Source organism: Onychostoma macrolepis, chromosome 06, assembly GCF_012432095.1.
Source record: "Onychostoma macrolepis isolate SWU-2019 chromosome 06, ASM1243209v1, whole genome shotgun sequence".
Taxonomy (NCBI): domain Eukaryota; kingdom Metazoa; phylum Chordata; class Actinopteri; order Cypriniformes; family Cyprinidae; genus Onychostoma; species Onychostoma macrolepis.
Genome location: NC_081160.1, coordinates 21454552 through 21466822, shown reverse-complemented (window position 1 = coordinate 21466822; position 12271 = coordinate 21454552). Strand labels below are relative to the sequence as shown.

General features: G+C 35.1%; 1 protein-coding gene across 1 annotated transcript; it reads right to left on the bottom strand.

Moving 5' to 3' along the window:
• Positions 1–5811: 5811 nt before the first annotated feature.
• Positions 5812–9944, bottom strand: rhcgl1 (Rh family, C glycoprotein, like 1). Its single transcript, XM_058778739.1, has 11 exons — positions 9686–9944; positions 9396–9588; positions 9036–9186; positions 8802–8949; positions 8096–8262; positions 7873–8010; positions 7500–7636; positions 7206–7330; positions 7040–7113; positions 6834–6907; positions 5812–6690 (listed from the first exon to the last, which is right to left on the bottom strand). Exons 1-11 carry the CDS (start codon positions 9870–9872, stop codon positions 6669–6671), a joined length of 1416 nt encoding a protein of 471 aa, XP_058634722.1. The 5' UTR covers positions 9873–9944; the 3' UTR covers positions 5812–6668.
• Between the last annotated feature and the right edge of the window lie 2327 nt (positions 9945–12271).

The following is a 12271-nucleotide window of genomic DNA, read 5'->3' as shown; positions in this document are numbered from 1 at the left end:
AGGAAATCATTACAATGCAGCCAAAAAGTCAGAAGTTCACTTCCCAACTCCCTACTACTTCTTCAGATCAAAGTCATTCATTCATGAAGAAAAGGATGTTGCACATGTGTGATCACACACACACACACACACACAATAAATAACGCTTTCAGTTCCCCGGATATACAGTATTATCAGAACATTATATCAGAGCACTGAATGTTGCAATTGACCAAAAGTAAGTATTCCAGAGTGCCATGTAATATGGGAAAAATAAACAGCCCTGAGCATAAATGTTCACAGATAAATGCCAGATTTAAGGAAGCCTTTAAAAGGAATATTAGTCAATGAAAATGTCCAGGGAAACTAGGCTGACACTGTAGGTAAACACTATGTATACATCCACATATTTGCATAGACGATTGGGGCTCCCTAAAGTAATTGAGTTAGGTTTTTCCACAGGCAACCCTGATTTGAATAACCAACACCAAACTCGCTGCATACTGAATGGGTAATGCAGCGTTCTCATTTGTAAGAAAAACACAAAGTTGATTTTTTTTGCTTGTCTTTAGGGAATGTGGGGGAGAGTTGAATGAGTGTGCTGAATAGAATGATTATTTTCTTAATTAACTTTTTGTTATGACAGGAGCTGGATTGGGAGCTCCGTATCTAAATCATCTCATTTACATCCGCCTCTTCACTCATTAACATACAAAAAAGATTCCTGTTTCGATGAGAAAGTTTGGATTCCACCCTCACCACAGTGCCATCATAGTCTGATTGACCTGATAGTTAGGAATCCCCTGAGTCTTTGCAAACACAAAGGAAGGCAGTCAACGCAGCTGGCTTCTCACAAGTTTGATTTCAATTAAAAAAAAAACCATATGGGTTTCAAAGATAAACAAAATTGTTTCTTTCATTGCATGGTGTTTGTTTAAGAACACCATTGTGCTAATGCCTTAGCCAAAAAAACCTACATTATTTATCTGATTTTGCATATTATTCCAACATCCTCATGCATCATTGGTCATTCAAAATCAATTCAGAAATCACCGAAAATATTATAAATTATGTATATAAAAGCTTAAGCTTAAAGGACAACTGGGCAAAAACATCCAGGTCCGGCAGTTGTTTTGATGTGAATAGTGTTGTTTTTCCAATCCATGTTTTTCACTGACATGCTCAAATGATTATATGGTTATACAACACTTTCAACAGCCATTGCATTAACAACATGGACAAATACACAAATCTCTGGCATTACAATTCAGCCAATACACATGTTAATGCATTAGAAAGCAGAAGTATTAATCAACAATTTAATAAAACACACACAAGGTGCAGGTGTTATGCACTGTATACCATTTTAGATACAAGTAGATGGGCAAAAATTCGAAATACAAATATAGATTTCATGTAGTTCAACTTTATTCCTAGTGTAATGTGAAGCACAAGGGAAGATGTGATTATAAATTCATAATTAGACATAATTGGGCTTTTCAACCATGAAGTGTAATGCAACAGCAACAAATATAATTCTTCCAGTGATTTTTTTTTTTCCGCAAGAAAGCGTAACACACGGCTTTAAAAATATGCAACATAAATCCATCATGTACTTGTGTACATTTTCTCATTAAGTGGAAGCACATGTTTTTTGAGTGTGTGTGTGTGTGTGTTGAATTCTTACCACAGCGTGGAGCTCTCTCTCTATCTAGCTGATTGTTCTCCTTTGCCAATAAGTAGTGGAAAGAGGCTCAGATGGATGTTCCTCATTTAAAAACACAGCTGGATTGCAGTCGCCCCCTGGACCACTGCTCTGAGACCAGTGTCTTTCACTCACAGCTGCTGAAAGACCTCTAAAATATTACAAGGCTAACCTTGAAATTCAGGTGCATGGGATTTTGTCTTCACCGGCATGGGAATAAAAATATTGAACTAACCCCTTGTGTTGCAACTTTCAGCCCATTTACAGAACATTCAGAGATTTCTTCGCAAAGTGAAGGACTTAGGCATTAACCACCGTGTTCTTCATGGCTGCAGCTCTTTGATTATTAAGCATATTTGCATATTTTAGTGCTCCTGTGTTAGCTCTGTGGTAGATACAATGATGTAAACAAAGCCCGTTGGCTTCAGGATATCCTCCTCAACCATCCACAGAGGCTTTTGTTCGTGTAATCCTCTTTGCTCTCAGCTGTTACAAAACAAGGGACCACAATCAGGTCTCATTGCGACTAGCATGTGTAGGTCTACAACAAAGGAGAAACCTTAAAAAGGGACCATCCTTCTTGCTCTGTATATCCACGTCTACATAATAATTATAAATGATTACCCCATTTGTTTCCCCTGAAATAATTCAAATGAATGTTAATTATTTATACTAATCAAGCACCCTATCATCCATTACAAGGAGATCTCACTTTCATTTGCACTCACAATCGTTTTGTTTTCATAATTTCAACGAAACAGCTTATTAAATTCTCTAGTGTAAATGTAATTGTTCTTCGGGGTTTTAATTTTGCTAGTACTTATTTTTCATTATTTAAAAATAGGAGTCCCCCTTCAACCTAGGTAATAAAAAATGCCCCATATTCTGTTAATATTGATACATGGTCTTAGTAATTTATTTTTAGGGTGGTCTGCTGCACATAACTTATTGTTCTGACAAATCCAATTTTGAGAGAAGTATTTTACTGTAAATACGTTCTCGCAGATGATAACTTAGCTGCATGGGAACCGACATAGATTCCAGTAACTTTCCATGACTGGATATACCTGCACAACTAGAACCAGAACTGCTTTGGGAACAAATAATTCATGGTTTACACTATAACTCATTTGTTTCCTAATACATGACAGACAGTCTCACGCGAAATGATTCTCAGCAACTACGGTAGCTATGAAACTATATACACAATAGTGCATCTGATATTATCAAAAGGGGAGTGGCTAGGAAAAAAAAAAAAGGTGTATAATTTAATTTGAAACTATTTTCCCTCAGAAATTGCTAGTAAATGGGTTGGACTTTATTTTACAGTACATGCACTTACATGTACTTACCTAAGAAAATAGGTTAGGTTTAGGGGTAGGTTCAGGGTTAATACCTAGTTATTACCTAGTTATTGTAATTAGTATAAAAACTATATAGCATGCACATGCGGAACATGACTGTAAAATACAGTGCTATGTTACAAATAATTACAAAGACATTACAAGTAACTGATTAAATTAAATTAAATTATTTATTTATTTATTTTTTATGTTGAACACAAACAAGAATGCACATTTAAGCAATTACCTTCACTGTTGATTCCCTAAAAATCTATTGGCAATGATATACATGTTACCAACAACTGTTATTCAGGCTCTTACATAATATGTAAAAATCCCTTAATATTTATTATTAGGCTTTTGGAAGAAGCAGTATAAGCAGTTTCAATTAATAAAGTATATACTGTAAGTCTTAAAAAAGAAATAGATATTCAAATATATTATACATGGTTTTAGTCATCTCATCCACTACTACTACTACTACCACTAACGTACTGTAGATACATCACCGATTACCAAAGAAGCACAGTAAAAACACGATACACTACTTCAGAATTGACACTAGTACAGGATAAGGAAAAGTAGAGGATGACTCACAAAGTTCACACAGAACACACTATTTATTAAAGTTGTAGTGCCGGAAAGTTATACTGATCAGGTTAAAGGGAGAAGGTTTCATTTTCAAACCCTTTGAAGACTTGCAGCTCTGATATATAACAGAGGGATCAAATTACAGCAATTCATTTGCATTATCACAAGGTTGTCTAAAGGGGGAATCATTAGCTATGAGAGCCTTTGATCAGAGTAGAAGTTTACCAACAACCAGTCAGCCACTTATAGTACTTTCTGACCACATGTAAGCAACTATTGCAGTAAAGCAGTGGTTCTCAAACTTTTTTGGTCGCGCCCCCCTTTAAACCTATAAAAAAATCCGGCGCCATCCCACCCCGCCCGAATCCCAATCCCACCTCAGACTACCAAATAATTTCACTAAACATTATGAAACAACAACAACAACAAAAATCACTTTAAACATTGAAAAATAGCATGGAGAGAATAACTGTTATTCACTCTGTTATTTTTTTTGTGGTTTCCATGCTGTCCGCTAAGGCATGGGACACACACAGGCCTTTTCTCCTCTCCAAAACTGTTCACTAAGCTTACGATTAAATTTCATATTTGAAATCACCAAAGAAATCTGTCAACAACTGTATCATAAATGTTGTTTCTTTTCCTAAAATAGCCTTATAAAAAGCTTATTTTTCAGGCTAGATCAGCCAGTGTGCATGTGCAGTCCTCAGTGCACGTCTCAGAGCGCTGACTGTTTCTGTAGCAACTGGGACTTCTAACTGCAGCTGCAGTGACGCGCTGACTTTACCGATTAGCGATAGGCTATTTCATTCAGAAGGCGGGGCTACCTGCGTTTGAGCGGCCATATTGAGTGTTGCATTTTTCCCCATTCAAAACTATACGAGTGACACGTCTTGGGTATTCTATAGTCTTTGGTCTTATGCACTCATGTTTTTGGTGATGTCAGGGCATTTTGAGAACCACTGCAGTAAAGTAAACTGACTGTATAATGTTATTACCATAGCACTACAGATAATGATGATTATGGTAAAAATAATGAAACTTCACATTTGAAAAAAAAAAAAATTAAAAACTATAGATAGGCTATGTAGAAAATAGGAAGACTGATCAATGATTTCATGCTAGAGAAATAGCTAACGATTCAGTAAACAAGTAAAACAGAGTAAAAGTAAAATAAAGGGTGTCTGTTGTTTTTTTTTAAGGGTTAGTTCACCCAAAAATGAAAATACTGTCATTAATTACTCACCCTCATACCGTTCCAAACCTGTAAGACCTTCATTCATCTTCGGAACACAAATTAAGATGGAATCTGAGAGCTCTCTGATCCTCCATAGACAACAAGGATATTACCATGATCAACGCACAGAAACGTAGCAAGGACATCGGTAATATAGTTCATGTGACATCAGGGTTTCAACCGTAATTTTATGAAGCTACGAGAATACTTTTTTGTGTGCAAAGAAAACAGTAATAACATAATTTAATCAATAATTCTTCTCCCCGAGTTACTGTCTTCCTCCATTTTGGAGAGTACTCCAGAACGTAATCAGCGTTGTTTACGTTCAGTAGACAGCGCGCGTATGCTGATTACATTGCTTACGTACAGAATTTTCATTTTTGGGTGAACTAACCCTTTAAAAACTGTACAATGTAGCCTACAGTAGCCTATTTTAATGTCTGTTTCAATTGCTTGAAATAATTTTATTTAATTATGAAAACATCTTAGAGCAGTCATTTTGGATTTAGTTTGAAGCTGTATCGTTCAATTTCAAGGGCAGACATCAACACATTATCTAGTCTGCATGGAGCATTGACTATTACCAATGTACAATTAAAAATCTAAAAGTCTACAGCTAAAATTGCTGCCTCACTTGTTACCTCCTCCCACCCTAGTTATCACTTTTCTAAACGCTTTTTTAGGCAAAAAGTTTAGGTCAATTAGAGCAAAAAACACCAGCTGTGTAACTAATCTGGTCTACAGAGTCTGTTCTCTTTTCTCAGTTTTATGCACAGCAACGATTTTTTGTTTGTTTGTTTGATCGTTTTTGCACCATCCCTAATTTCTTTGAGAACTTTCAAAGAAATGTCATAAACATTCATTTCTCTGGTGTGTTAAAAAAAAAAACAACTAGTTAAATTTCTTGCCAATGCTAGAAAAGTTTATTGTTAACAAAGACAAGGGACAAGGGAAGACACAAGAGACTATCCATGGTAGTAGACAACGATTTTAGTGACAATAAATGCAAAAAATAATTCCAAGACATCATCTAGAGAGATCTGATGCTGTCTAATGGGAATGATCACTCATTATTTTAATGAATTGGACTTTTGCCCAAATAGTTGTGATGAATATGTAACTCTCAACATTCCAGACAGTAGGAAGTTTCTTTGCTCACAGAGTGTTCCTTCAAATAAAGGCCTCAGGCAAATATGCAAATGCACCTGTCAAAGCCAATCACGTTGTAGCATCAACGTCCTTCAGTGCTCAAAAAAAAAAAAAAAAATTATATATATATATATATATATATATATATATATATAAACTGATATATGATAAAAAATATTTTACTTTATTAGGGAGGTTAAATAACATGGGTAGTTAACTTTTCATGTAGGCTATAGTTTAAACAAGTCAATCTTGTTCTGTTCTGTTGATCAATTATTATTATAAGTAGTAATGCAAAAAAAAAAAAAAATGCAATTAATATTGAACTGATGTACAGTATATAGTTTGATTGTGAACAGAGATGAGGTAAAGTTTCACATCATTGGTGTATGAATATAAAGCATTTAAAAAGGAAATAAACACATGTTTGGATTTGTTTTTGTGGAAGCAGCAGTGGCAACACTGGTTAGTCAGGTGCTACAGACAAAATGCTTTAGGATTATGACATTGTACAACCCACAGCACATGACAGACTTAAAAATTTCCATTGAGTAGCTTATCTAGTCTCAATCTGTAAACCCTTCATCATTCTTATTCAAACATCATTCACAGCTGAAGTTCCGCAGGAAGTGGAGTTTTTCAGGGTGTTTTTTCTCTCTTCTTCTTACACATGACTTCGTTGATATCTGTGTACATAAGAGATTCCAAACAAAGTATTTACATTAAAAAAAAAAATAAAAAAAATATCAGCTATTTCTTAATCTCTTAACTGCAATTTGATATTAATTTCATAAAAAGTGATTTTAAACTTAACAACATATAAACTCACGTATCTGGCATGCCTCTAGCATGGTTCATGTTTGGGTGTCTAGAGAGAATATTATCATCCTCATCCTCAGGAACCTAAAAATAAACACCACAAATTATATTTGCCCCCATTTATAAACCAAGTAGTCTTTTGACATAGAAATCCTCAAATTTATCAGTTCTGTTTAACTTAATGCCATGTAGGTAATCTAAAAACACTTTTCTTACCTCCCAGTAAACTTCATCATCAAAGCAGTTGGCGTCTGCTGGGTCTCCCCAGATTGGCAGCTTTAAAATCCCACCTGGAACATAACGTAACCTAAAATGTCAGCTCTAATGCATATTTATAAAAACACCTAAAGTAGTTTATCTGTTTAACTATATTTGCACTCACCAACCAAAGCTCCACCTACAAGGCCAAATGCTATTGCTACAAAAAGACCAGCTGCCTGATAACCACCCTGAATGTTGACTGTCCTGTTAGCAACAGCTTCCTTGAAGTCGAAAGTGTTAATCAACCTGAACAGAAACCACGGTATGACACATCACGCGATAGTTTGCTTTCATTTTATTTACCGCAACAGTACAAACAGAAGCCAACTGTAACTCTGTGTATACATACATATATATGTATGTGTGTGTGTGTGTGTGTGTGTTTGTGTGTGTGTATGTGTATATATATATTTACCCTTCTTTTCCATAAACCGATTCACTGGCGGAAGCTGCAGTAATTGCTCCAACGATACCACCTATAACTCCAGGCATTGCATGTAGGTTATGTATTCCACAAGTGTCTTGTATCTTGAGGGTTTTTTCCATAAAAGGCTAATAAGGAAAAAATAAATAATAAAGTGATTTTGGTTGCAAAAATGCTTATACAATTTTCAATTTAGACTTCAAATAAGTTTGGCCATTAAAAAAAAAAAAGGATGACAATTAACAGTGCATTATAAAGTACATTTAAAACTGTTTCACGTATATTATAAATAAATAATATGCTTATTGTACTTCAATATGTTATTTTGAACATTTTCAGTACTATAAAACACAGCAAAACTCACAGTCAGAAAGAGATATCCAAGTGTGGAAATAATGCCCGAGCAGAATCCCACTATCAGAGAGCCGTAAGGGGTAATCATAAACTCTGAAGCTGTTCCCATTGCAACACCACCAGCCAAGGTAGCATTCTGAATATGTACCTGAATAATGTCAATAAATTCTAAGGGTTATTTTATGAATGAAAAATTAAAGATCAACTCAGGTTTTCACCAGAGATTTGGTTACCATGTCGAGCTTTCCATGTTTCTGTGAGATACTTGAAATGGCAAAGGTAGTGAGAACTGAGGCAGCCAGTGCGAGGTAGGTATTTATAACAGCTCTGTGCTGGCCATCTCCATGATCTGCAATAGCAGAATTAAAACTGGGCCAGTACATCCAAAGAAAGAGAGTGCCTGTTAAAGGAAGAGGGACAAAAATTAGGAATAATTCTGAACATTTTGATAACCTATACAACAGGAACAGGCGAAGGGAACTTTTGATCTTATTTTCTTCCAAAACACTAAATTAGCAACAAATAGCAACCCAGCACTTTTCGTCATTGCCAAAAGGGTGAAATTTGATTCGAACTCTAAATTAATATATATTTTTTTAAAACGTTGCACATGTAGCTATTGAGATTTTTGTTTTTAAGTAAATGTGATTTGACTGACAGAGGGGGGAAATGCAGAATGCCTTCACTGTAATAAATAATTTTACATAAATGGGGGTTTATCTTACGGTAGGTAATAAATACGTATTTAAACGTTGCTTAAAATACCTTGAAAAATCAACAGCACTTGTAGAGCCCTTTAAATTTACATTTTTGTTTTTCCATAATCATTTTCAACAAAAATAATCTAGCTATTTGTATTGTTTATATTCGGGAAGCTTTTGTTATACCCTGCTTGATGCAATGAAGAAAAGCTGTTGGAGATGTTCTTTCACTACTCACCAATCATTGCAAACACATCAGAGTGGTAAACAGATCCTTGTAAATGCTTGCTTTGCGATAGCATTGGTCGATATAAGACCCAAGATATGGTCAAACCATAATATGCTCCAAAAGTGTGGATGACCATAGAACCACCAGGATCTTTTGCCTATGCAAGTATGAAATAATAAAAAATTACAAATTCCTTCTCTTATGTTGGTAATATGACAATAAGTGGATTTACTGTAAACTTGCATGTAGGAGTTCAAGAATGATATACTCCTCAACAGCAAACAGGGTGACTCCAAATAGAGTAAGAACCATCAGCTGCACTGGGCTGACTTTTCCAAGGCAAGCGCCGTATGCAATGAGACAGCCAGCCACACAGAAATCTGCATTAATGAGGCTGAATTGAAAAATGACAGTTAAATTCTACATATACAGATTAAAGTTAAGTATTGCTTCAAAAATGGAACATGGAATGCTCAGTGTCTTGTAGAAAGCATGTCAGTCAAGTGATGCTATAGGGTAAAGGAAGCCTAAACATGAAGGTGAACATATACTGTAAGCGATGTTTCATAATGACAATAAGTAGAATACAATAAAATCAATTACTTCTCAACCCCAATTTTGATCTTCCCATCATTTTCGTCAAGGTAATGAAACCAGCCTTGCATCAGCAGAGCCCATTGAATTCCAAAAGCTGCGATGAGAAAATTGAAGCCGACTCCACCAAAACTATAACGCTTCATAAAGGTCATTAGAAATCCAAAACCAACAAAGATCATCACATGCACATCCTGAAAACCTACAGAAAAAACGTAGAGAAAATGTATACAGTTAAACAATGCTAGCAGTAAATATAGAATGTTGCAGCAAAACATTCTGGTTTGTTAGTTACTTACTTGGATATCTATAGTAAAAGTCATTCTCTAAATTTGTGGAAATATTTTTCCTTCTTCTGTGTTCGATCCAGCGAGTGTCAGACTCCTCATTATAACGGATGAACACACCAAACAGGATAATCATTGCAATCTGCCAGACAAAGCAGACTGCTGGGAAACTGATTCGAATATTGGTGTTTTTGGCCATTTTAAGTCTTGCAGATTTTCCTGAAGAGAAGTTCTGGAGATGACAGCCAAATTCCTTTCTTCTTAATTTGGTCGGTTGCTTTCAAAAGGAACATGTGACTTACCTTTTGTCATAAAGTTTTTATAGTGCGGTCTGGAGGTGTGTCATTACATCATGAAGCAGCACCTCCTACAAAGACATGCAGTACACACGCACATACTTATGACACAAAGTTTGTTGTTTGTTAAGGAAAGACAGTATCTGGGTTCTTATGTAATGATTGTGTATTGTGGTGACTTTGCTACAAAATAAGCAAGCACATTGCAAAGATGTTCAAACATACATACGTACATACATATATGCATGCACACACACACACACACACACTTTTATTAGGTTTTTATTTAGGGTCTTGATAGTTAAGTGATTTGACAATAGAAAATGAAAGATATTTCCACCATAACCATATATCATAACAGATATCATTGCTTTGCATGCATATGCAGAGAGGAACATTATAAAAGGCAGCATTTTTGTAGCCCTTCATTGTTAGTTTATATATTACACTAAAGAGTCAAGTAACATTTTAGCCAGGTCATTAAAACGTAACATTTTGTCTAGAATTGTTTTTTTTTTTTTTTTCAGTAGATACATGCAGCTCATCACTTGTTCATACTTGCTCATACTTGTTCTCATCATTTCCCTCTTGCATGATGTGTGGCTTGTTTGTAGGCATAATATTGTTGTCACTAATGCTCAGAAAGAAAGCCCCTGTAGCATCAAGGCTTATCCATTCACTTTAAGGTCAAGCATGTGCAGTGCGTGCAACATTTATATTACGGTATGTGCAATATTCAGGTAACTGTTCTCAAAACAACATGCCCATGTGTCAAACCATCACCATTATTTCTTACCCTGAGTGACTAGATCTTTCTTGTCAGCTGAAAAATCAAATAAAATAAATAAATAAGACAGTAATTATGAAATATATACTCATCAATAAAAACAACAGCTTATCAACAATACAATGCTGAGGTTTGATGGGATTCTACTACTAGTCCCTGATGCATCCTGGCCTCATTCTGACCAAGGGTTTTAAGAAAGCTTATCTAATAGGCTACTTCCTGTGATCAACAGATAGTATTGGTAGATTTATCTACAGATAAATGCTTTATTAGTAGGCCCCACTCAAAGTATTAGTTATAAGGGTATAAGCAACCAGTTAACCAACCAATTAGTCACTGCTTGTATTTCTATTGCCAAAAAGATACAAGAATACTTTTTGTACGCAAAATAAAAAAAAACTTTATTCAACAATTCCTCCCGGTTTTCATTCAAAATATCTTAAATCATGTTCTGAAGACGAACGAAGCTTTTACGGGTTTGAAACGACAGGGGAGTAAGTGATTAATGACAAAATTTTCATTTTGGGGCGGAATAACCATTTAATTGCAAATTGCCATTGGTTTATGTTACATTGAACCCTTACAACATGATGTCCACAACAGCAGATTAGTACCTTTCAAAAATAAAACAAATAAAACAAATAAATAAATAAATAAATAAATATTTAAATGATTACATTTTGTTTTTCTTGAAGTAAACAAAGAAGATGTGATTTAATAATACATCCATCAGAAGGATAATTACAAAGGCTTTGAAAGACACAAACATATTTGCCGTTGAGTAACTGTCAAGGTGAAGCTTTGTGAGATTTGTTGGTTGGAACCATCCCTGAAGGTGTAATATCGACACCCTAGTGAGGCACACCCATATATCTAGTCTGCTAATGCATGTACATGTGACACCTGCAGTTGCATTCACCTGTGGTATTTTCTGTTGAATTACCAGTAACCATGTGACAGTAAGTACACATAGATTTAGGGGTGGGGGGGTTAGTTAGTTATTAGTCACTAACACCATAGTGACTAATATTACTGATGGTGTTATTCATTCATTCATTCAACAGTACACTGAAATGTTTAGTTCCCACTGGTGGTTTTATTTTTATAAAAAAAAAAAAAATATATTATTTGCAAAGTAAAAATGCAGAAGTACATATCAAACAAGCAGTCACAATAACAGCACTTAAGTTAAACAATGTTTATAGCACTTTGTACTTTGATAAACAAAAACAAAAACAAACCAAAACAAACAAACAAAAAATGCGATGATGTCTTTTATCTCCACCAAAGAAATGAACGTCGGACCATTATGCTAGGTTTTATGTACTCCATTATTCTACATATTTTCTGTCCAGGGTCAGGCCGCTGCGTTCACAGGATATATTCTCTGATGCTGCATTCCAGTAATTCTTTAAGAGCAAGCTCAGTAACAATGAAAGTGACAACCCATTAGTGATAACAGACACCCTTGAACCACACCATTCCAACCATTTTTTGTTGAACACCACATGGTAT

Bases quoted from the DNA above. Each gene is read 5' to 3' on its own strand.
- rhcgl1 (XM_058778739.1), bottom strand. From the start codon at position 9,872: ATGGCCAAAAACACCAATATTCGAATCAGTTTCCCAGCAGTCTGCTTT. The intron at 7,114-7,205 runs GTGAGTGCAAAT...GTTATGTTCCAG, and splicing joins TGTAGGTGGAGCTTTGGTTG to GTGGGATTTTAAAGCTGCCA. The intron at 6,908-7,039 runs GTAAGAAAAGTG...GTTTATTTTTAG, and splicing joins ATGATGAAGTTTACTGGGAG to GTTCCTGAGGATGAGGATGA.